The sequence below is a fragment of the Pteronotus mesoamericanus genome, unplaced genomic scaffold (genome assembly GCF_021234165.1).
Source record: "Pteronotus mesoamericanus isolate MK-2021 breed Mesoamerican mustached bat unplaced genomic scaffold, CSHL_Meso_final contig_169, whole genome shotgun sequence".
NCBI lineage: Eukaryota > Metazoa > Chordata > Mammalia > Chiroptera > Mormoopidae > Pteronotus > Pteronotus mesoamericanus.
The window spans coordinates 12,875,302-12,897,849 of NW_026555068.1; the positions used below are offsets into that span (position 1 = coordinate 12,875,302).

General features: G+C 36.8%; 1 protein-coding gene across 1 annotated transcript in view; it reads left to right on the plus strand.

Annotated features, from left to right (window-relative positions):
- The window catches only part of GTF2E2 (general transcription factor IIE subunit 2), a 48,626-nt gene extending 30,842 nt beyond the window's left edge, over positions 1-17,784 (plus strand). Inside the window, exons 5-8 of the mRNA XM_054566070.1 lie at positions 938-1,120; positions 4,526-4,619; positions 16,160-16,275; positions 17,265-17,784. Of these exons, the coding sequence (XP_054422045.1) occupies positions 938-1,120; positions 4,526-4,619; positions 16,160-16,275; positions 17,265-17,381 (510 nt within the window). The 3' untranslated portion in view covers positions 17,382-17,784. The remainder of the gene's footprint in view (positions 1-937; positions 1,121-4,525; positions 4,620-16,159; positions 16,276-17,264) is intronic.
- The last annotated feature ends 4,764 nt before the right edge of the window (positions 17,785-22,548 follow it).

Sequence of the window (22,548 nt, forward strand, 5' to 3'; positions counted from 1 at the left end):
TTTCTAGGACCAGTGCTATGTTCTAAAGCCCAAATGTAAAATTCTTAACCTATATTTCAATTAATTTATTTTAGCAAGTAAATAGTGTTCTTGATTTTCATAATATAAATGAACCAATTAATTACTATCATTGTAACTTACTATACTAGTGATACACAAATAGTAGTAATCCACATTAAATTTTGATACTGTACTTAATCTTGAAATTTCACAGACTACAGACACTGAAGATTATATTTTTTACTATTTTACTCTTCCTCCTTTTTTTGTTTTCTTTTTCCTTTCAGGGTCAGGCTGGCAGCTGCAAAAGAAAATAAATAGGGTTTCTCTTTCTTAAAAAGCTTTTCTTCTGATATTAGCTGTACAATAGAACTGGCTGGGAACATAATTATATTCAGTAATTCCTGTATTCCTACTCAGTTTTATTCTTGAGCTGACATTATAGGTAAATGTCATATATGCACTAGTTTGGTCCTTTTCAATTCCTTCCACAGGTACTAGTGCCATTTGGGGCAGACTCACATCACCACAGGATAATGTTTCTCATGTTATAATGCCAATATACCGTAAACTATACGTAAGGGTGGATAGGCAATGCCCAGTTCATTTTGTTTATGTTAATAGATGTTTTATTGATTCTCACCTCTTTGGATATCCAAAAAAATTATGAGTACAGCTTTCTTCAAACAGGTGTAATGAAATGATTTCTTTCTCATCCAAAGAATTTATGCAAAGAGTGAGCACCGTGTTGATCTCTGTAGTATATTGTTTTGGATCCTAAATATCCAGTATTGTAGAGCTGCTAGTTGATATTCACAAGATACTTTTAATTTGCCATTGTATTGGGTATTGTATTTTTAAAATAATTAGTAGAATTTAAGAATGTATATATAAAGTTTCTTTTTGTTAATATATTCAAATTGTGTCACTGTTACAGGCATTAGTCAATAATCCCAAAATTGAAGTAGTAGATGGGAAGTATGCCTTCAAGCCCAAGTACAACTTAAAAGACAAGAAAGCCCTGCTGAGGCTCTTAGATAAGCATGACCAGCGAGGCTTAGGAGGAATTCTTTTGGAAGACATAGAGGAGGGACTGCCCAATTCCCAGAAAGCTGTCAAGGTACCTCTCTTTTCTTTCTATGCCTTTATATAATTTGAATTAATAATGTCATCTGGCGAAGGGGTGGGAGAGGGGGAGGGAGGTATAGAGAGGATAAATGGTAATGAGCGGAGTCTTGACTTGGGGTAGAGAACACACAATACAGCGTGTAGATGATGTACTGTAGAATTGTGCACCTGAAACCTGTATAATTTTGTTAACCATTGTCATCCCAATAAATTCAATAAAAAGGAAAAAAATGTCATCTTGGTTTTAAAAAATAGCAAGAACTTTTAAATTTTCATTTTGAAAGCCTCCATCATATATACCTGGGGTTGTGGTGAGACAGTTGAAAATTTGAAATTTGTTTTTGTGTTACAGAGCAGAACAGAGTATCGCCATTTTTGTACACCTTGACAGCATCCTGTTCTGGTGTTCTTGCATGTGATTGGTTGACTCTTCAGAATAGTTCTGGAAAGTTTTCCTCAGAGGCGTTAGTGTTGATCTCATAAGTTTTTATGTTCGTATATATAAGAACTACTTCTACAGTGCTAGTGGACATTGTCAACCTGAGGAACCACACACATTAAACGAAAAAAATTGACTAATTAGCTGGGTGTTTGAATTCCTTAAGGGACTATCAATTCAATAGAAGTCGTAGAGGTTACATACATTTCCAGTTTAAATTCGGAACACGCCGGCGGGCTGCTAGTCTGTTTTTCAGAGTCGGTGGTGATTGGTGCTGCCCTTTACGCAGGGTCGTTCTTTTTGTTACCTATAGAGTAAAACTCGCTGCTTTCTCTCCTCCGCCTCTTGGGAATTAAGTTACACATTAGTAAACCTTTTGGTATTGTCCTACATCCTGAGGCTGTTTATATATTTTTTTCAACCTGTTTTTTATTTGTTTGTTCTATTGATCTCGTGGCAAGTCCACTGCCTTTTCTTCTTTACCTCCAATCTGTTAAGCCCAGTTGGTGAATTTTTTATTTTAGAGATTGTATTTTTCATTTCTAGACTTTTCATTTTTTATGGTTTCTGTTTGTTGAAATTTTTTTTTTTTTGTTCATTACAAGCATATTTTCCATTATGCCCTTGAATGTAGTTTCTTAGAGCTGTTTTAAAATCCTTCTCTTCCAATTTTATCTTGGGGCCTATCTGCACTGACTCTCTCTATCTCTTGAGCATGGATCACGTTTTCCTGTCTCTTCATATATCTAATAAATTTCTATTGCATTTTGAATATTCTGAACTGAATGTATAAAGATTCAGGATTTGTTTTTAAGGTTTATTTATTTTGAGAGGGGAAGGGAGGGAGAAAGAGAGGGAGAGAAACATCAGTTGGTTGCCTCTTGTACGCCCCCAACTGGGGACCTGGCCCAGTGACCTTTGGGTTTGCAGGATGGCTCCCAACCCACTGAGTCACAACAGTCTGGGCAACTCAGGATTCTGTTTTACTGCTCCAGAGAATATATTTGATTGTTTTGTTTTTAACTGGGTAGTTATCTTGGCTAGACTCTCCTCCAGACTGTCTTCTCTTCAGTGTGGGTGGCAGGCATAAAATCTGTTTTGTTCTTAGCTCTTTTACTTTTTAAAGTGTCCAGAGTTTATGGTAGTTTTCTGTGGGAGGGTTGGTTGGTCCTTTAGGAGTTACTTGGCCATTATTAGAAGCAGAACCCTTCTGAGATTTTTAACTTAAAAGTGTCTAAACCTGCACAAATGTTGCAAATATAAATGTGTCCAAAGTTTATAAATTGTGTACTTCAGAGCATGTTAAAATAGAACTACTGGATTCTACCTTCACAGTTGAGAGTGCTAGGTACATTTCCTGTTCTATTCTTTTTTTTTTTTTTTTTTTTTTACCATTTTAATGTATTATTACTGTGCAGTAGGTGTTTTCATTACATTCTAAAGTAAAACGGTGGCATAACACCTTATCTTTAGTGGCTCTGTTCCCTAAGGATTAGAGCTGAAGGGGTCATGAAAAGCACACAGTCTATTTCATTTTCAGGCAGAATTATTTCTAAATTGCTTGAAACCCAGAATTTTTATTCTGTTCTTACCACCTGGGTCCAATGAAGTTTGTTTTATTATTTTAAGAAGTATTTTGTCATGTTATGAATAATTTATGTAAGAATAAAGGGATGGTAAAAGACAGCTTTATTTGAAATCTTAATAAGGATTTAGCATAGTGCCTTGGCCAGTGTGGCTCAGTTGGTTGAGTGTCTGTTGTCCAAAAGGTTGCAGGTTCAGTTCCCAGTCAGGGCACATACCTGGGTTGTGGGTTTGATCCCCAGTCTGGGTATGCACAGGAGGCGACGAGTCCGATGCTAATCCTTCACATTGAAGTTTCTCTCTGTCCCTTCCTCTCTAAAAAAGCAATGAAAAAATGTCCTTGGGTGAGGATTAAAAAAAAAGAATTTAGCATAGCAAGCTTCTGTATCAAGTCCTTTTTGGCAAAAACACATCAGAAAGATGAAAGTATATGTCCTTTTAGCAAAGGGAGGTAGCAAAGGTTCTTATCTAACAATATTGTACAGAGGAAGGCCCTCCTGTTGAATAACTAACAGGATAAAAATATTTTATTTCCTTAGACATATGTTGTTCACTTGTTGGTTCTTAAGCTTGAGATTATTCATCTTTGGCATTGGCATTTAAATACTCATAGTTTGAGACTTTATTTTGGTGATGAATTTTACTGTCATTGTTAGAGCCTAGAGTGCTGTTTGCAGGCTTTTTGCATTCTTGTTCTCATTCATTAATAATAGTGAAATACCTTCTGTCAGTTTCCTTGCCATTGCTCTGAGTAGTGAAAAATAAATTCTGAATTTTCAGCTGTGCTTAAGAAAGCTAAAAGACAACAAAGACTCCTGAATCTTTTATATCTTCTTGAGAGAGAACACTTTGGGCAGTGGAATAAGAAAACTGAAATGTGGTTATTTCACTGTTGCGTCACAGTCCTAGGTGATTTGATCATTCTTTTCATTTTCTTATTTTAGCTTTTTGAAGCATTACTGGAAATAGTTGAGGTGTAATGATGAGTAAGTAGCAAAATATTTCAAGGTTGAAGAAAAGTAAAAATGCTAAGATCCTACCATTTTTCTTCGATTAATAAAAGGGTCCAGTGGACCCAAATCATAATTGCCACACATACTGACGTTTATCTGTTTTTTTAAAAAAAATAAGTAAATTTTCTTTTTGTACTTTGGAAGACATCTAAGAATAAAAGTCTTGAAATAGCAGTCCTTAAAAATAGAACTGCCCAAGAAAGAAACTCAAGACCTAAAATTTGGTCTAGTGGATCCTAATGGTATACTGAGGGTTAAAAGAAATGGGAATTCTTTGTTGTAAAAAAAAAAAAGGGAGGCATCTGTGGTGGTAGTAAGGTAATTTGGAGAGTTACCTGAAAATATTTTCTTTATCTTTAAGGCTTTAGGGGACCAGATACTATTTGTAAGTCGTCCTGATAAGAAGAAAATTCTTTTCTTCAATGATAAGAGCTGTCAGTTTTCTGTGGACGAAGGTAAGCCTTTCTGTGTAAGTACTTTCTTTAGTTTGTGTGTTACAAATTCAAGGTGACAAAATTTATAATATATTATAAGAGTGCTTTTCATTTTTATTTTTTTAAACATTGTCATCTCTTAGAACGGGGTTAGTAACTCCTAACATTGATTCTCAGAATGCAATTTGAGTTTAAGTTAATTGCACTTGCAGTCATGGTATATAGCATCTTATGATTTATTATGCTTATAGCTCAGCTGTACCAAAAGAGTTTCTTGATTATTTTATTTTACAAATATTACTTCATATCTTGACATGAAAACTTGATGCAAGACGGGAAAATAAACTTTTGCTACTAACTGAAAACTCACATAACTTGCTCTTTTGATTATCAAATTGGATAAGGAAGGAGATTATTTTTTCCTTTTTTAATGGGAACTAGAGGTGTGTTTCTGAAGTAGTGGGATGAACAAAATAATACAGAGAATTTGCTCTATATTCTAATGCTAAATCACCACACTTGTAAACTTTATAGTAACAAAGGATGGGATCAAATCAGTGGGATTTTTGCCTTCACTGGCAGATACATCAGGACCATTTATGAAAACTGTTGCATCCCTGACCAGTGTGGCTTGCTTGGTTGGGTGTCACCTTGCAAAACAAAAGATTGCCAGTTGATTCCCCATCAGGGCACATGCCTGGGTTGGTCCCTGGTTCAGGTGCCCACAAGAGGCAACCAGTCGATATTTTCTCTTGTACATTGATAATTCTCTCCTTCTCTTTTTTCCTCTCTTCTTCTGTCTAAAAATAAAGTATTTTTAAAAATTGTAAAATCTTGAGCAATTTTTAGAAAGCATACTATTATATATAAAACTATTAGAGTTTTGTGAGAAATATCACAATCATCAGAACTTTATGAAAAATTTCAGGTTTCTTCATTTTTATAGTGTATAATTTTTCTTTGTTACATTATTTAAAATAAATTTAATTTTAACATAAATTAGAAAAATGAGATAAAACAAAAGTTACATGAAGTATCACTAACCCAGTGAATCATTGTTAAGATTTTGATATATGTATTTTCAGAAAGATTACTTTTTTTTGCAATAATAGAACTGGATACTAAGCTATATGTTTGCTGTCTTCTACTAAATGTGTGATACCTTGGAATTTAGTTACTGCTTTGTATACTTTCCTGCAGAGTTTTGGTTTATAAACAGGCTTGACATTTATAGTTTAAGGATTATATCTATGTTCATTATAACATACCGTTCTTGGTCATATTAGTTTACTGCAGTCCCACTTTATCTCATGTTACTATCTTAACCCCTGTACCTTTAAAAAAATTTGATATATTTCAGCCCATTCTTTTACTTTTATACTTGTCTTTTGTTTTAGGTATTTCCTTTGTAGATGGCATATAGTTGGTTCTAACTTTTTGAGTCAGTTCTCAGTGTCAAGTTATATACTCTTATTGTGTGATACATTCATTCTCCCCATTACTTGGAAATTGTATGATTTTTGCGGGGGGGGGGATTTTTATATGAGGGAGGACTCAAAAACCAGAATTTATTTATAAAAAATTGTGTATTCTTACATGTTTAAGCTTCAGTCACCTTCAAAGTACTCTCTACTTGACACAGTACACCTATTGAGATGTCTTTTTTCCACTGCTTAAAACCGTTTTTGAACTTGTTGGTTTTGTTGCCTTTTAGTGCTTCTGTCGTTTTTTGTTTCACCTCTTCCACATGAACAAAACATTTCCTTTTGAGGACTTTTTTCATCTGGAGAAACAAAAAGTTGCTCAGGGCGAGATGAAGTGAATGGGGAAGGCGGGGCACAGGATCATGCCATTTTTGGTCAAAAACTGCTGAGCACTCAGCGTAGTGTGGGGAGGTGTGCTAGTAAGTCACCAGTCATGAAATGGGCAAATGTGTTGAGCCTTAAAAAAAAAAAAAAATCTTTGAAGTAGAACGCAGCCTCTCACAACAATGCCAGCTGATACGCGATACAGATGGGTTCCTAGAACACTCACCTAGTGGGGGAAGTCTGTACTACAAGGGGCATGTCCTCCAGAAGATAATTCTGGGTTTTTTGGGGGTCCCCACCTCATATACACACCGCACACATACGTGTGTGCGGTGTGTAAAGTGGTTCTTTTTATATCTTTAATTTGCTTATAGTATCAGTTTATCGACTTTGTTCTCTTTTTGACACTTTCTGGGATTTTTATTACACTCTATTGTATATTCATGAATCTATTTATCCAACAAATATTTGTTTACAGAATTAAATTTATTCTAAATGATGTGTGTGTGTGTGTGTGTGTGTGTGTGTGTGTGTGGTAAAGATAATAAAAACAGCAAGTGATTGATTGAGAAGGTATTTTAGTTATCCATTGCAATGTAACAGTTCACCCTAAATTTAGTGGCTTAAAACAACTTATTAATATCTGTCTTCATTCCATGTTCGGGCACAACTGAGAGCAATTCTTACTTGGCTTCTCTAAATGTCTTTGCAGTCAAATGGCAGCTGGTGCTGAAGGCTCAACTGGACTTGATGTCCAGGTGGCTTGGGGTCGATGACTGCCGGCTAAGCACTTAGTTGGGCTTCTCCATGTGACTCGGGCTTCTCCATGTGACTCAGGCTTCTCACAGAAGCGTGGCTGGTTTCTGAGAGGGAATGTCCCAAGAGTGAGCATTCTTAAAGTCTAGATTACCATTTGTTGTGAAAGCGTATAACTCAGGAACAGCCAGGTGTCAGGGATGTGTAGGGCAAAGTATATGGGAAGGGGCAAGGATCTTCCATGGTCTCTTGGAGCATGCCATTCTCCCCACATCTTCATGTGTTCAGCAGCCCGGCAACTCCCATAAATTATTATTAAATCCTGTTATATGCCTCACTTATTTTGCTAAATGTAGCGGATCGTTGATGTAGAGAGCTTTTATAAGAGTTTGAGCCAATGAATAGACGGATAAAATGCTTCCAAGAAATGACAGTTTGCAGCTTTTGTGCATTTGGAACTAAGGAAGATTACATGAAGATGGGAGAAAGCAAGGCAGGTATTGGATTACAGGATAGTTAACAAGATGATGTGCTCTCTTGAGGGTGGTCAGCTTTAGAAGGAAGGGTCTGAAAAGAGACCTTTCAAAGGTATGTTAACCTGGATGCACAGAAACAGTGGACAGGGCTTACGTAAGACAAAAACATGCCTTTTACTGAAGTAGTACTGCGACTACCCACCCTGACCTGCACAGATAGGAATTTATGATCAGATTATACCCTGAGGTTATTTTCCATAGAATCCTTTTTTTTCCTTTTTATCTGCAATGTGGTAGCTACAAATGGAAATACATGTGTGATGCATTGGCAGTTTATATGCCATAATTGTTGTTTTCATAAGTGTGATAAAGAATTCTTCGTAAAGTTCTGAAAAATACAAATTGCAGCTTTTCTGTGATTTACAAAGGTTAATCATACTATATTCTATATGCATTATACATTGTGTGTTTCTAGAAAATCCAGTGTGTATTAAACCATTATAAAAATATCTTTTATGTAAAACAGAATAAAGTTCTAGGCTCTGTTTGTTATGGTAAATTGGTGTTTTTCATTAACCTGTATACTTTCCAGGAAAGATGGTTGGGAGGAAGCAGGTTTTTTTCAGCCTTGGCAGTATTGACATTCAGAGCTGAATAATTTTTTTGAATGTTGGGATTGTCACTGTACACTACAGGATGTTTAGCAGCATCCCTGGCTTCTTTAGAGGCCAGGAGCACACACACTCTTAAATTTTGAGAATCAAAAATGTCTCCACACATTTTGAAATGTACACTGGGGAGAGAATTGCCAGGGTTGAGAATCCTATTAAAGGTACAGCTTATGTTTATAAGACAGAAAAATTAAGATACATTGTCTTCATATTTTTTTTCATGCATTTTTCTGTTGAGCACATTCACTCATACAGTGGATGTTAACATGAATAAAGTTTCTGTCCTTGAGTTTCTAGGCCAAGGAAGAATGACATGGGAACACATAAAGTACATCATGTTGCATGTTGTTGAGAGGTTCTTACAGTACTACAAGGTCCTGGGGAGAACAGTCACCCACAGGAACCTCAGGAAGAAGGCACCGTTCCTTTTTTTTTTTTTTTTTTTTTTTTTTTTTAAATTTTATTTATTTATTTTTAGAGACAGGGGAAGGGAGGGAGAAAGACAGGGAGAGAAACATCAATGTGTGGTTGCCTCTCGCACGCCCCCAACCGAGGACCTGACCTGCAACCCAGTCATGGGCCCTGGCTGGGAATCAAACTGGTGAGCGACCCTTTGGTTCACAGGCAGGTGCTAAATTCACTGAGCCACACCAGCCAGAGCGTAAGGCAGTTTTTGTAGTTGTGTCAGTATTGCAAAGACCACTAATTTTAAAAAAACTGTGTTTCTGTTAATTATGGGAAGTATGTGTATTCCCAGAGAAATCCCATTGAAAGTTGATGCATATCTTAACATTTATTTTCTATTCTTTCTGTCTTTTTTTGTTTTTCTCACAGTGCTTTGTCTTCGATTATATTGATAAAGATTTTTTGCTTTAGCCCACTAGGTGGCAGTCTTAGCTATAAAGAAGAAATCTTGTGAGCAAGCTTTCAGTCTCTGAAGAGTCATCCTTTATTCTACCTGTAATAGAAGCAAATGTCCTAAAATTAGGTATAGCATAAATAAGGGAGAGAGTTTATTGTACAGTAATGAATACAGGGTAGTTGGACCTAGAATGAATCTTTCTTTTTTTTAAGTTGCTAATCAGATGACATAGTTTTTAATTACTTTTTGTTCCTGAAAGTTATATATTTTTTCCCATTACCATTTAGTCCCCTTACACCCACTTCTTCCAGCAGTCACCACACTCTTGTCCATGTCCATGAGTCCTTTTTCTTTCTGCTTAATCTTTCCATGCCCTAATCTCTTCCCACCTCCTTAGGTGTCATCATGCTATGAGTCTGTCTCTGTTCTGCTTGTTAGTTCAGTTTGTTCATTAGATTCTACATATGAGCGAAATCATATGGTATCTGTGTTTCTCTGACTGGCTTATTTCACTTACCATAATGTTCTCCAGGTCCATCCATACTGTCTCAAAGGGTAAAATTTTCGTCTTTTATACAGCTGAATAGTATTCCATTGTGTAAATGTCCCATAGTTATTTTATCCACTCTTCTACTGATGGGCACCTGGGCTGCTTCCACATCTTGGAGATTGTAAATAATACTGCAGTAAACAAAGGGGTGCGTATGTTCTTTTAAATTAGTGTTTTGGGTTCTTTTGGATATGCTACCAGAAGTAGAATTGCTAGGTTAAAAGACAGTTCCATTTTTAATTTTTTGAGGTATCTCCATACTGCTTTCTACAGTGGCTGGACCAGTCTGCATTCCCACCAGCAGAGCAAAATTGTTTCCCTTTCTCCACATCCTTGCTGGCACTTGTTTGTTGATTCACTGATGAGAGCCATTCTGACAGATGTGAGATGATATTTCATCATGGTTTTAATTTGCATTTCTCTGATTAGTGACATTGAGCATCTTTTCATTTGTCTGTTGGCCATCTATATGTTGTCTCTGGAGAAGTGTCTGTTCAGGTCCTTTGCGCATGTTTTAATTGGAGTGGTTTTGTTTTTTTTAGGTGTCGAGTTTTTAAGTTCTTTATAAATTTTTGATATAAACCCCTTATCAGATGTATCAGCAAATATGTTCTCCCACTCTGTGTGATGTCTTTTTATCTTGTTGATGTCTTCCTTTGCTGTGCAAAAACTTTTTAGTTTGATGTAGTCCCATTTGTTTATTTTTTTCTTTTGTTTCCTTTGCCTGGGGGGATACACCTAATAACATATTGCTACAAGCAATGTCTGAGATTTTGCTGCCTATGTTTTCTTCTATGATTTTTATGGTTTTACATCTAACATTTAAGTCTTTGATCCATTTTGAATTTATTCTTGTGTGTGGTGTAAGAAGGTGGTCTAGTTTCATTTTTCTGCATATGTCTGTCCAGTTTTCTCAACACCATTTATTGAATAAACTAAACTATCTTTAGCCATTGTATGTGCTTGCTTCCTCTGTTGAATATTAGTTGACTGTAAAGGTATGGGTTTATTTCTGGGTTCTCTATTCTTTTCCATTAAGATTGTGTCTGTTTTTATGTCAGTACAATGATGTTTTGATTACTACAACCTTATAGTATAATTTCACATTAGGTAGCGTGATTCCTCCAACTTTGTTCTTTCTCAGGATCGCTGTTGCTATGTGGAGCCTTTTGTAGTTCAATATAGCTAGGTGTGTGTCTAATTTCACAAAGGCATTTAGTAGTTCCTTAAATCAGGATTTTATACATTTAGAGGCAGTATAAATGTAGTGGTCAGGAGGATGGTCTGAATACTGAAACTGTAGGTTTAGTAAATCTTAGCTCTGCTCCTCACTAGCTTAGGTAAAATACTTACTGGTGAACCCTCTGTCTGAGAGTTCTTATCTATAAAATAGGAATAATGGTATCTGTACCTCATGGTTCTTAGGAGGATTAAATGAGTTAATATAAATAAAAGTGATTGGAGCTCGGAATAGAATGTGGCATGTAGTAAGAATAATAATAATAATAATGTTAGCTATTGCAATTGGCATTGAAAATATAAAACATCACCAAAATATTAGGTGTTTTAGTCTTATTATCTGGTTACTTATTTACCTCTACTTAGCTGTGTGGTTATTGACTCATTGAATCTGTAATTTTGCATTTGATTAGACAGGTAGCAAAGAAACAGCCAATTTAGCAGTCTGAGGCCACATTTGCACTGATCTTTTTCAGTTACATTATGTTTGTTGGTGTTCCTGGTGATAAATCCAATGACAATCTGAATTTTCCCTCATTGCTGGTAATTTGTTCTTTTCTGCCTAGAATCTTAAACAATTTCAGCTTTATCCTTAGAATTCAGGACTCTTCCCAGTAGCCACTTCCCTGGGGCTGTTTCAGGCCATTCTTTTTTTAATGGTTTTATACTATGCCATTTTTATGGATGTACTTTAAAACATTTTTCTCATGTTCCATAGACAAATTTAGTTTTTATTTTTTCTATATGCTATTACAAATAATACTTGACCCTTGCACATAAATGTATATGTACTTGTCTGATGACCTCCTTATTGTAGTTCTTTAAAAGTAGAATTGCCAGGTCAAAACATAAGGCATATTTTAAAAATTTTCAACAGCTTGCTTAATAGTTGAAGTTTGAACCAATTCTTTGGACCAATTTACCCCTTCCCAGCAGTATATGAGAAGGTAAACATTTCTTTACCCTCGCCATAACTGGATGTTTTTGTTTTTGCCTTCTTCATAGAAAATAAAGATTGTCTTGATTTTAATTTGTATTTTCTTGCATTGATTTTATAAAATTAAAGGAAAACAACTTACTCTTGTTAGCACCCCTGTCCAATAAGCATTTTCTTTCCCCACATAGATTAAAAAGTAATTAGGTTTGGGATCCTCTGAGACCCTGCCTCTAAAATTAGGCCTGCCTTTCAGTGTTCATCGTAAGTGTTTATGCAGCTGTAATACATTTACCGAGTGGATGTAATATTTAAACATTGCAACAGCATTGAGCTAAGAAAAGGCAGGGATTAAAGTAGAAATGTTTTATTGAATAAAAAAACCCAAATACATCAAAGAGTTCAGGGATTTTGCTTTGAAAATAGCCCCAGTGACATTTCTTCTAGCAAATGGCAGTTGAATTTTGTTTTAAATATATTTGCATGTCTCTTGTGCCATACAAATTTATAGTGTTATATATACAGGGTCCGACATAAATAACCCCCTTTTTAATAACAAGATCTTTTACTACAAAATCATAAGCATGAAATTCTGTAACATAACAATATCATATTCAAGCACATCACTTGACATTTTAGGTGAAATGTTCAAATTAAAACTGTAAATTACTACACCCGTATTATTACCCTACCAAGCACACTCAAGCAGGCATTGCCTCTGCCGATCTTGTGTATATTTGGTGGTATGTTAATATACAGATTAGCTTTACAGACCATCACTGTCACTATTCTGGTAGGTCTTGTTGCCTTTGCGATTGTATCCTAAGAGACCTCAAGTATATAAGCTCTGTATACACCAAGTAGAAAAATCAAAGTAGTTTCAGTTTTCAGGGAACTGAAATTTTGCAGCACTGGTAACATAGAAGCTTGGTAAAAAGAGTATTGAATAAAATTTACCATTCTGTAAAAGGTGTTTTTATCATATGCGCTTTTATAGTTTAATTGATATACAATTACATTGTATAACACTACTTCTGAGTTAATGAATACAATTTTTACATGTCGCTAGAACTTAACAAGTCACGGTTAAAATTCCAGAACTTTTGTTTTATATGTGATATATTTCCTTCACTAGCTATGGTAAATTTGATGTATAAAATTCTTGTTTTGGTATACATTTTAAAACAATTTTGTGTGCTTTTTGGAGTTAGAAAAATGTTTTTGTTGCTGATTTGAAAGTTTGACCTGAAGCTATTTTCTTTCATATATATCTACAGCAAGCAGAGCTAGTCACATTACTTTCAAAGTGTGGCTAAAAAGTAGGTAGTTGGGAGTTCTAGCTTTCACCTAGAATGAAGAAAGCACTGTTCTCACCCTTACTACAACAGTGGGTAAAGCCTAGACAGCTGCAAATGCCAAGTTTTCTTGAATCCAGCAGAGAGCTGAGGTTGCAGAGTCACTATCTGACCTGAAATCTAAGTAAGGAAAGGCAGACCCCTTTAAGAAAAGATGGAATGGAAGTTCTCATTTACCTGGGGCAGACAAAATGAACAGTGCTCACAAGAATTCAGTTGAATTTTTAAATGAACTGCTAAAGGCACAGTGTGGAGTAGCAAGAGAGAAAAGAAGCCTTGGGGTCTGCAGACACGTGGGAATCTGCACCCATCTCTACAAACTTTATTTGATGCTTACAAAACAGACAGAACTAGGATGGGGTTGTTGCCCTCATTGGTCAGGTCTGGAGGAGGGGAACAATATGTAGAAGCTTCAGGAAAGACATGAAGTTCTGTCTAAATCCTTCTCCTTACCTTTCTCCTGTGAGACAAAGCCCTCAAACTGCGTTGGAAAGGGAACAGAAAGTCAGTCCTGCCCCCTTCTACCTCCAGGAAAGAGGCAGGACTGTGTGCTGGGTCCAGACCTTTAGCAGAAGGGGCACAGCAGGAGCACAGAGAAGGCCACTCCCCAGACCCCAAGGAACACCGTGCTTGCCTAAGACCAGGCTTAATGAGAATATCAGAGGGCTCCCACCCCTGCCAGGCTAACAGATGTGACTCGGCAGTTACAGTGGAGTGCCGAGAGGTGCAGGAGCATGGAGGCTGAGGGATCTCCCTTGGTGCCGCATAAAGGGAAGACCGAAAACCACAGATTGAGCAGATACAAACCCTCTGGCAGATGAACTTCTACACTAAACACAGGTATGGCTGGAGGAATTTGAAGCCTGTGGTGCACTGTGGGTAACCATGGCTGCAATCGATTCCATACCAAGCTCATCCTAACAATAGAATGACTCCATCTCTGCACGTAAAAGACCTAACAGAAGGAAAAGCATGGCCCTGTGCAGGCATGAAAACTATTTACCTCAGTCTCTGCTGTCCTACAGAGGATAACCTGCTTTCAAAAAAAAGGAGGGGGGGCCATAAAAAGAAACAGGGAAAAGCAATGGACTTTTGAGGCAAAGGAATTAAGTTCTTAGGACACATATACTGAAACTATCAGACATGGAATATAAAAAAAACTCTGATTTAAAATAACTCTAGTAGAAGCATACAACATGCATGATCAGGTAGGCTATTTCAGCAGAGATAAACATAACAGAATCAAATGAGAAGTCTACAAAGGAAAAGGCACAATAACAGACAAAGAATGTCTTCAATAAGCTTATCAGTAAACTTGGCATAACCAAGGAAAAAAACATGAAAAAATACGACAGAGCATCCATTAACTTTGAGATAATATAAAGGGGTCTGAATGTGTTATTAAAATCACAGGAGAAGAGAATGAGACAGAAAAAAAATGCTGTAATGGCCAAGAATTTTTTGAGACAAGATAATCCCCCCATACAAATGACAGAAGAGCTTATCATATTCGAACTGCTGTGAAATGAAGATGAAGAGAAGGTAAATTGAAGGTAGAGTGAAAAGCTCATTATGAGAAAGAAAGAATTACAGCAGATTTCTCTTGAACAAGTGCACACCGGAAGACATCTTTTAAGGGCCAAGAGGGGAGGGAACACTTTTCAACTGAGAATTCTGTAGCCAGCAAAAAGTCTTCCAGAAATGAAGGAGAACGACTTTCAAGTTAACACACTCTCGACATCACAGAAACAGAGAGAATTCATTGTCATCAGACCTGCGTTACTGAAAACACTAAGCATGTCCTTCAGGCAGAAAGGATGTGTGATACTAGACAGTAACTTGGATCTATACAAATAAGTGAGTGCTCTAAATGGAATAAATGAAGGTAAATATGAAATTCATGTTTTTATAATTTAAAAATGTTAATTTTTTAAATGTGCTGAAAGATAACTGATTAAAACAAAAATATTAGAAATGTTTTGTGTTTAGCACATATGTAATAGTAAAACCTATGACAACAGTAGCTCAAAGGCCAGGAGGGAGTATATGAAAACATCTTTACATGTGAGCTGGTGTAATTTACTTGAAGATGGAACAACATGGGAACTCAAAGCTCCTGCAACATGGAAACTAGAAACTCTTCACACACAGTCGAAAAGCTGAGTGTGACTTTTGACTCCTCAAAAACATAGCTCCTAATACCCTAGTATTGAGTGGAAGTCTTATTGATAACCTATGCAGTAAATTAACATGTATTTGGTATGTTATATGTGTTATATACTGAATTCTTGCAATAAAATAAACTGGAGGAAAAAAAACATTAAAATTACAAGGTTTGTTGGCAAGGTTTTTCAAATGTTGGAAATCTCCAAAATTTTTTCTAGTGAAAAGAATTTGTGTCTAAGTGGACCTGTGCATTTCAAACCCATGTTGTTTAGGGGTCAACTGTAACCTGTTATAGCTCCTCATTTCAGTATAAAACTGGTTCCCATTTTCCCTGTGTGTATTTTTTTACCAATAGGAGAGGAAATAGTTTACTGAGCTCAAGGGAGATGAGCAGGAATTTGAACTGTTTCAATGGAGAGAACTGATTTTTGGAATAAAAGGAGAGTGTCAACTGCCTTTCCTCCCCAGGAAAGCAGGGAAGCCTTAAGCACATGGCTCTTCATTTACCAGACTCTAAAAATAGAGTATTACTGGTCTTGTCTGTAAGCATGTAGATCCCAGTGTTGGGCCATCCTGTGACTCAGTGTCCAGGATTTGAATGTTGTCTCCCTTTGTTTTTATAATGAAATCTCAGATGTGCTAGTGCAGACCAGAGGAGATTATGCTGAAACCTGGATTTCCATCACTGAGATGCAGTAGTTTGTAAACATCTATTGTAAAATAACTATCATCTTGTTGGCACAGAGTTTCAGAAACTGTGGAGAAGTGTCACTGTGGATTCAATGGATGAAGAGAAAATTGAAGAATATCTGAAGCGACAGGGTATTTCTTCCATGCAGGAATCCGGACCAAAGAAAGTGGTATGTAATCACTAGAAAAAAGTGTAACCTTCTGTTCTTTGGTCTGTTTACGTGCTTTCCATTCTCTCTGAAGAACAGGTAGTCAGTTCTCCCTTGCAGTTTTTTCTGTGTCCTAATTCATCGGTCCGGTCCGTGGCAAACCAGATCACCTGCAGTTTATGGAGGGCCAGCAGCTCTCTGCCCTTACGTGCTCCTCCCCAGGCATGTGTGCGTTTTCCCCATCTGACCACCCCCATCCTAGCACTGTCTGCTCTTAAGCTCCATCTGCACTGAACTTTTTCTGTTGCTCCTCTGTTGGCCTCCCAGTGCTGATCCTGGTCTTTAAGACTTTAGTTGTGCACCTTCTCCATGCCCTTGCTCCAGTGAGCCCCGTAGTATTGGTGCCTGGCTTTTTCTTAGTCCTGATCACATTGAATTGCCATTGCTGACTTTTAGATCCCTTTGGAACCAGAGAATATTGTCTTTGTAGCACCAGATCCTGCTCAGAGTAGGGGTTCGTAGTGAAATGAAGACATGTGAAATTGTCTGTACCAGCTAACCAGTTGATTGTCCAAGGACAAAGCCCAGAGGAAAGCCCAAAGGAGGAATAGTTTACCAGTACTCTGGACTCTAGCTGCTGTTCCTCTCTCCCCCTTTTCCTTGTCCACCATCAGGCTGTGTAACTTGAGAGAGAAAGGTGGTGGGGGGAGAGGGAGAGAGAGGCAGGCTTTACTGCCTCTTTTTTTATCTACTTAGTGCCTAGAATAGTCGTGGGAAATTTTTGTGCCAGTCTGTTTATTCCAGGTAGAGATACACACAAGATCGTAACAGAAGGCACTGGTTCCCGTTTGCGGTTGGGAGTGTGCTATGGATAGGTGTGTATCAGGTTGGGTTGCAAAGCAGAAAAACAGGTCAAATACTCTTGCTTTGGTTTCTAGGCACCCTTAGTAAATCCCTACTGTATTACCCCTCTGAGGAGCTGATGTTTCTGTTGTTACATTTTCCTGTAGGCCCCTATTCAGAGAAGGAAAAAGCCTGCTTCACAGAAAAAGCGACGGTTTAAGACTCATAATGAACACATGGCTGGAGTGCTGAAGGACTACTCTGACATTGCTCCTGGCAAATAGTGAACAGTTTTGTGGGTGAGCAAAGAGTTAAAAATATGAAGTCACGGTCTTTCTTGTTGATACTGAGATCTGAAGACTGTCTTCGCATTCTACTTCCTAGGACTGAGGAGAGGAGCAGTTCAGGTTACAGAAAAAGTGCAAATTACCAAACTCAAAGCTTACTTTCATTGAATAGGCTGCTGAAAAATGTGATGTACCCTGTTAATTTCTGTTACTTCTTGGGGGAAAGGCACTTAGCATGACGTGCAGGTGTCTTTGCTATTTATCTCTACTTTTAAGCGGTTCCTGGTTCCATTTTCCTTTTGTTCCTTTAGAACAAGTTTGCAGATAGTCTTGAATGCAATATTTGTTTATTTCAAAATAACGTATTTATAATAAAATCATTGCAGAAGGAGCTCTAAGATGTTGGTGAATTCAGCTTGTTTCTTTGCGTTCTTGGCAATGGCAGTTGGCAGCTCCAGTCTTTAACTCCCATTGAGTATGTGTTTGGGATGTTGTTAGAAGCCCTGATCTGTGCTGTGTTACTGAGCACATGGGTTTCTTAGTTGGAACACAAAGTGTGCCTTTTGTTAGCAAGTGAAGCAATGAAGGTACACTGTGTGATTTTTTTTTTTTTTTTTTTATGTTTTCCTTTGAAAGGATAAATCAGTATTTAGCCTCCTGGATTTTGCAAGTCATTGTCTCATGCCATCGGAGATGGATAGAGTCATCTCGACAACCTGAATATCAGCTTTACATCCCAACCTTCAAGGGGCTTGACCTCGAGGTTCTTCCAGTGGAGAGTGTCCTTATCACCTCATCACTGGCCAAGCTCATGAGAGCCATTATCAAAAACATGGATTCTTAAGGGTCATGATGCCTTATAGGAAGTCTCTGTGGTCGTTCCAGCCTTCTGTGGCAAACTGCCCATTTACCTTATCTGCACTTGTGTTGTGGTCTGCAGTGGTTCCTTGGATTGATGGTTACAGTCCTGATAAATTGAAATTGTAGGGGATTATAAAAACAAGGTTCGGTGTTCTCAAAAAAGGTGTTATTGTAACCTAAAGCAGTAAGTACTTTGTGCAGGTGACAAGGCATCCTTTTTATTTTATTCTATTTTTTAAAAATATTTTATTGTTTATGCTATTATAGTTGTCCCAGTGTTTCCCCGTATGTCCCCCTCCAAACAGCCCCCCCAGTCCTACAGTCAGTCCCCACACCATTGCCCATGGGTCATGCATATAGGTTCTTTGACTGATCCTTTCACCTTCGTTCAGCTAGTCCTCTCTCCGCCCTCCACAGTTAGAGCTGTCAGTCTGTTCCATGTTTCTGTGCCTCTGGTTCTGTTTTACTCATTAGTTTATATTATTCATTAGAAGTGAGATCATATGGTATATGCCTTTCACTGCCTGTCTTGTTTCACTTAGCATAATAGTCTCTAATTCCAGCCATGCTGTGGCAAAAAGTAAGAATTACTTCCTTTTTACTGCTGCGTAGTATTCTGTTATATAAATGTACCACAGCTTTTTTAGGCACTCATCTACTGATGGGCACTTAGGCAGTTTACAGATCTTGGCTATTATAAATAACGCTGCTAGGACATAGGGGTGCATGTAGTCTTTTGAATTATAGCTTTGGAATTCTTAAGATATATTTTCAGAGGTGAAATTGCTGTGTCAAAAGGCAGTTCCATTTCTAATTTTTTGAGGAAACAACTCCATACTGCTTTCCACAGTGGCTGCACCAGTGTGCATTCCCACCAACAGTGTACTATGGTTCCCTTTTCTCCACAGCCTCACCAGCACTTGTTTGTTGATTTATTGATGGTAGCCATTCTGGCAGGTGTGAGGTAATATCCCACTCTGGTTTCAGTTTGCATCTCTCTGATGTCTAGTGATATTGAGCATTTTTTTTGTATGTCTGTGGGCCATTTTCATGTCCTCTTGGAGAAGTGTCTGTTCAGGTCCTTTTCCTATTTTTTAATTGGATTGTTTATCCTTCTGGTGTTGAGTCATGTAAGTTGTTTATATATTTTGGAGATTAAACCCAACAAGGAGTCCTTTTGGCAGCTTTAGTTTTTTTTGTTAATCCCTTCTGTTTACTTCTCGCCTGCATTTACAGTGTCAAACTGTTTACTGCTTTATTATATCCAAGCTGCAAAATGTGGCATGAGAAATGAAGAGCTGAGGCTCCTCACAGTGTGGGAAGCTCACTGGTCTAGCTTTGTAGCAGAGTTGCTAGTGAGGAGGAGCTTACATGTCTTACAGCATGAAATTAGTTTTTCCGTAAAAATCTGGAGTTAGCTTATCTCCAGGTATGCCTATTTTTCATCGTCTGTACAAAACATCCTTTTGTTTTTTCCCCCAATTTTGTCGAGATAAATTTATTGTTTCAGTAGATAACAGCACTGTATAAGTTAGGTGTACAGCTTAATGATTTGAGTTAACGTATATCATGGAAGTGTTATTGTAATAAATTTAGTTAACATCCATCATCTCATAGATACTAAAAAATTGTTTGTGATGAGAAATCTTAGGATTTATTCTCTTACCAACTTTCATACATGCCATATAGGGTTAACTATAGTCATCATGTACATTATATCCCTTGTACATAGTCATCTTATAACTGGAAATTTTTACCTTTTGTCTTCATCCAGTTTCTTCTTCCCCATCTCCCATCTCCGGTAACTACACATCTGATCTTTTTTTTGATGAGTTTGGATTTTTTTTTTAATTTCACATGTAAGTGAAATCATACAGTATTTGTCTTTCTCTGACTGACTTATTTCACTTAGCATACTGCCTTCAAGGTCCATCTACATTGTTGCAAAAGCAGGATTTCCTTATGTTCTATGGCTGGATAATATTCTATTGTGTATATGCACAACATCATCTTTACCTATTCATCTGTCAGTGGGCACTTAGGTGTTTCCATGTCTTGACTTGTAAATAATGCTGCTATGAACATAGGGATGCAGATATCTATTTTACATAGTGTTTTTATTTCCTTCAGAAATATTCCCAGAAGTGGAATTGCTGGATCAGAAGGTGGTTGTACTTTTAATTTTTCGAGGAAACTTATCATTATTTTCCCATAGGGTCTGTACCAGTTTACAGTTCCACCTACAGTATATACAAGTTCCATCTTCTTCCTGTCTTTGCTAGCATTTTCTCTTAGCATATCTCTTGTCTTTTTGATACTAACTATTCTAATAGGCATGAGGGCATATCCCATGGTAGTTTTGATTTGCATTTCCCTAATGATTAGTGATGTTGAGCATCTTTTCATATACTTGTTGGCCATGCTTTGGAGAAATAATCTGTTCAGGTCCTTTGCCGATACAGCAGTGTTTTTGTTTTATTGTTTTTATTTTTTGCTATTGTATGAGTTATTTTTATATTGGTTGGCCAAAAAGTCCATATTTTTTTTCCTGTAAAGTAAAAGACACTTCATTTCCACCAATAACTTTATTGATTTGGATATTTTCAGTAAGTTGGCTATCTCCCTTGTGGTGGAAAGTTGATTGTTCTCAATTAACATCTCGATTTGATCGTTCTCAACTTCAGCTGGTCTACCCAGCAAGAAATCTCCAGCACAAAATTTGGCAAACCACTTTTGGCACATTTGGTCAGTCACAGCACCTTCTCCATACACTGCACAAATCTTTTCTTTGTGTTTCGGTTGTGTTTTTACCTTTTCTTTAAATACTAAAGCATCATATGTGGAAAATGTTGCATATTTTCTTCCATCTTCAATGTTAAAATGACTACACAGAAATTCACCAGTTTTGATGAGTTTTTTAAAAAATGCACTTTATTATGACAGCTATCACAATACAGTCTAACAAAATTGTTTTGAATTCAGTTAAAGACAACTAAGCATTACTAGAGTCATCTTATGGAAAAAACCAAAAGAACTTCTTGGCTAACCCAATATTTTGGATAGTAACCCCTTATCAGATACATGGTTTGCAGGTACTTTTTCCCATTTGTATAGGTTGTCTTTTCATTTTGTTAATTTTTTTTGCTAGGCAGAAACTTTTTAGTTTGATGTAGTTCCACTTGTCTCATTTTTATTTTGTTGCTTGTGCTTTAGGTGTCATATCTAAAATGTCGTCAAGACCCGTGTCAAGAAGCTTTTTTTGCGATGTATTGTTCTAGGAGTTTTATAGTTTCTGGTCTTACATTACTATGGCTTTATAGTATAACTTGAAGTCAGGAAGTGTGAGGCCTTCTGCGTTATTCTTCTTTCTCAGGATTGCTTTGGCTATTTGGGGTCTTTTGTAGTTTCATATAAATTTTAGGGTGGCTTTTCTGTTTCTGTAAAAAATGCCAGTGGAGTTTTGATAGGGATTGCATTAAATCTATAAATGGCTTTGTCTGGTATTGACATTTTAATAACGTTAGTCTTTTAGTCCGTGAACACAGGATACCTTTGCATTTATTTGTTTTCAGTTTCTTTAATGTATAATTTTCAGTGTGGAGATCTTTAACCTTCTTGGTTAAATTTATTTCTAAGTATTTTATATTTTTCATACTGTTGTAAATGGGATTGTTTTCTTTATTCTTTTTCAGATAACTTGTTAGTGTATAGGAATGCTGCTGATTTTGTATTACTTTTTGTATGTTGCAACCTCACTGAATTTGTTTATTAGATCAAACAGTTTTTGGTAGATTCTTTAGGAATTCCTATATTTAAAATCAGGTCATCAAATTTAGTTCTTCCGTTCCTGTTGCCTCTTTTTTTTTTTTTTTTTTTTTGCCTGATTGCTTTGACTAGGAATTTCTGTTCTATGTCGAGTAAAAGTGGTGCGATTAGGCACCCTTGTCTTGTTTTTGGTCTTAGAGAAAAAGGTTTTATCCTTTCACCATTGAATATGGTGTTAGCTGTAGGCTCATCATGTATGGTCTTTATTATATTGAGGTACATACCCACTTATTAAGAGTTTTTGTCATGAACGAAGGTTAAATGCTTTTTCTGTGTCTTTTGAAATAATCCTGTTTTCCTCTTATTCTGTTAATGGGATGTATCACATTGCTTGATTTGCATACATTGAACCATTCTTGCATCCCAGATATAAATTCTACTTGATCATGGTGAACAGTCTTTTTAATGTGCTGCTGAATTTAGTTTCCTAGTATTTTATTGAGAATTTTTTAATCTGTTGTATATTCATGAGGGATAG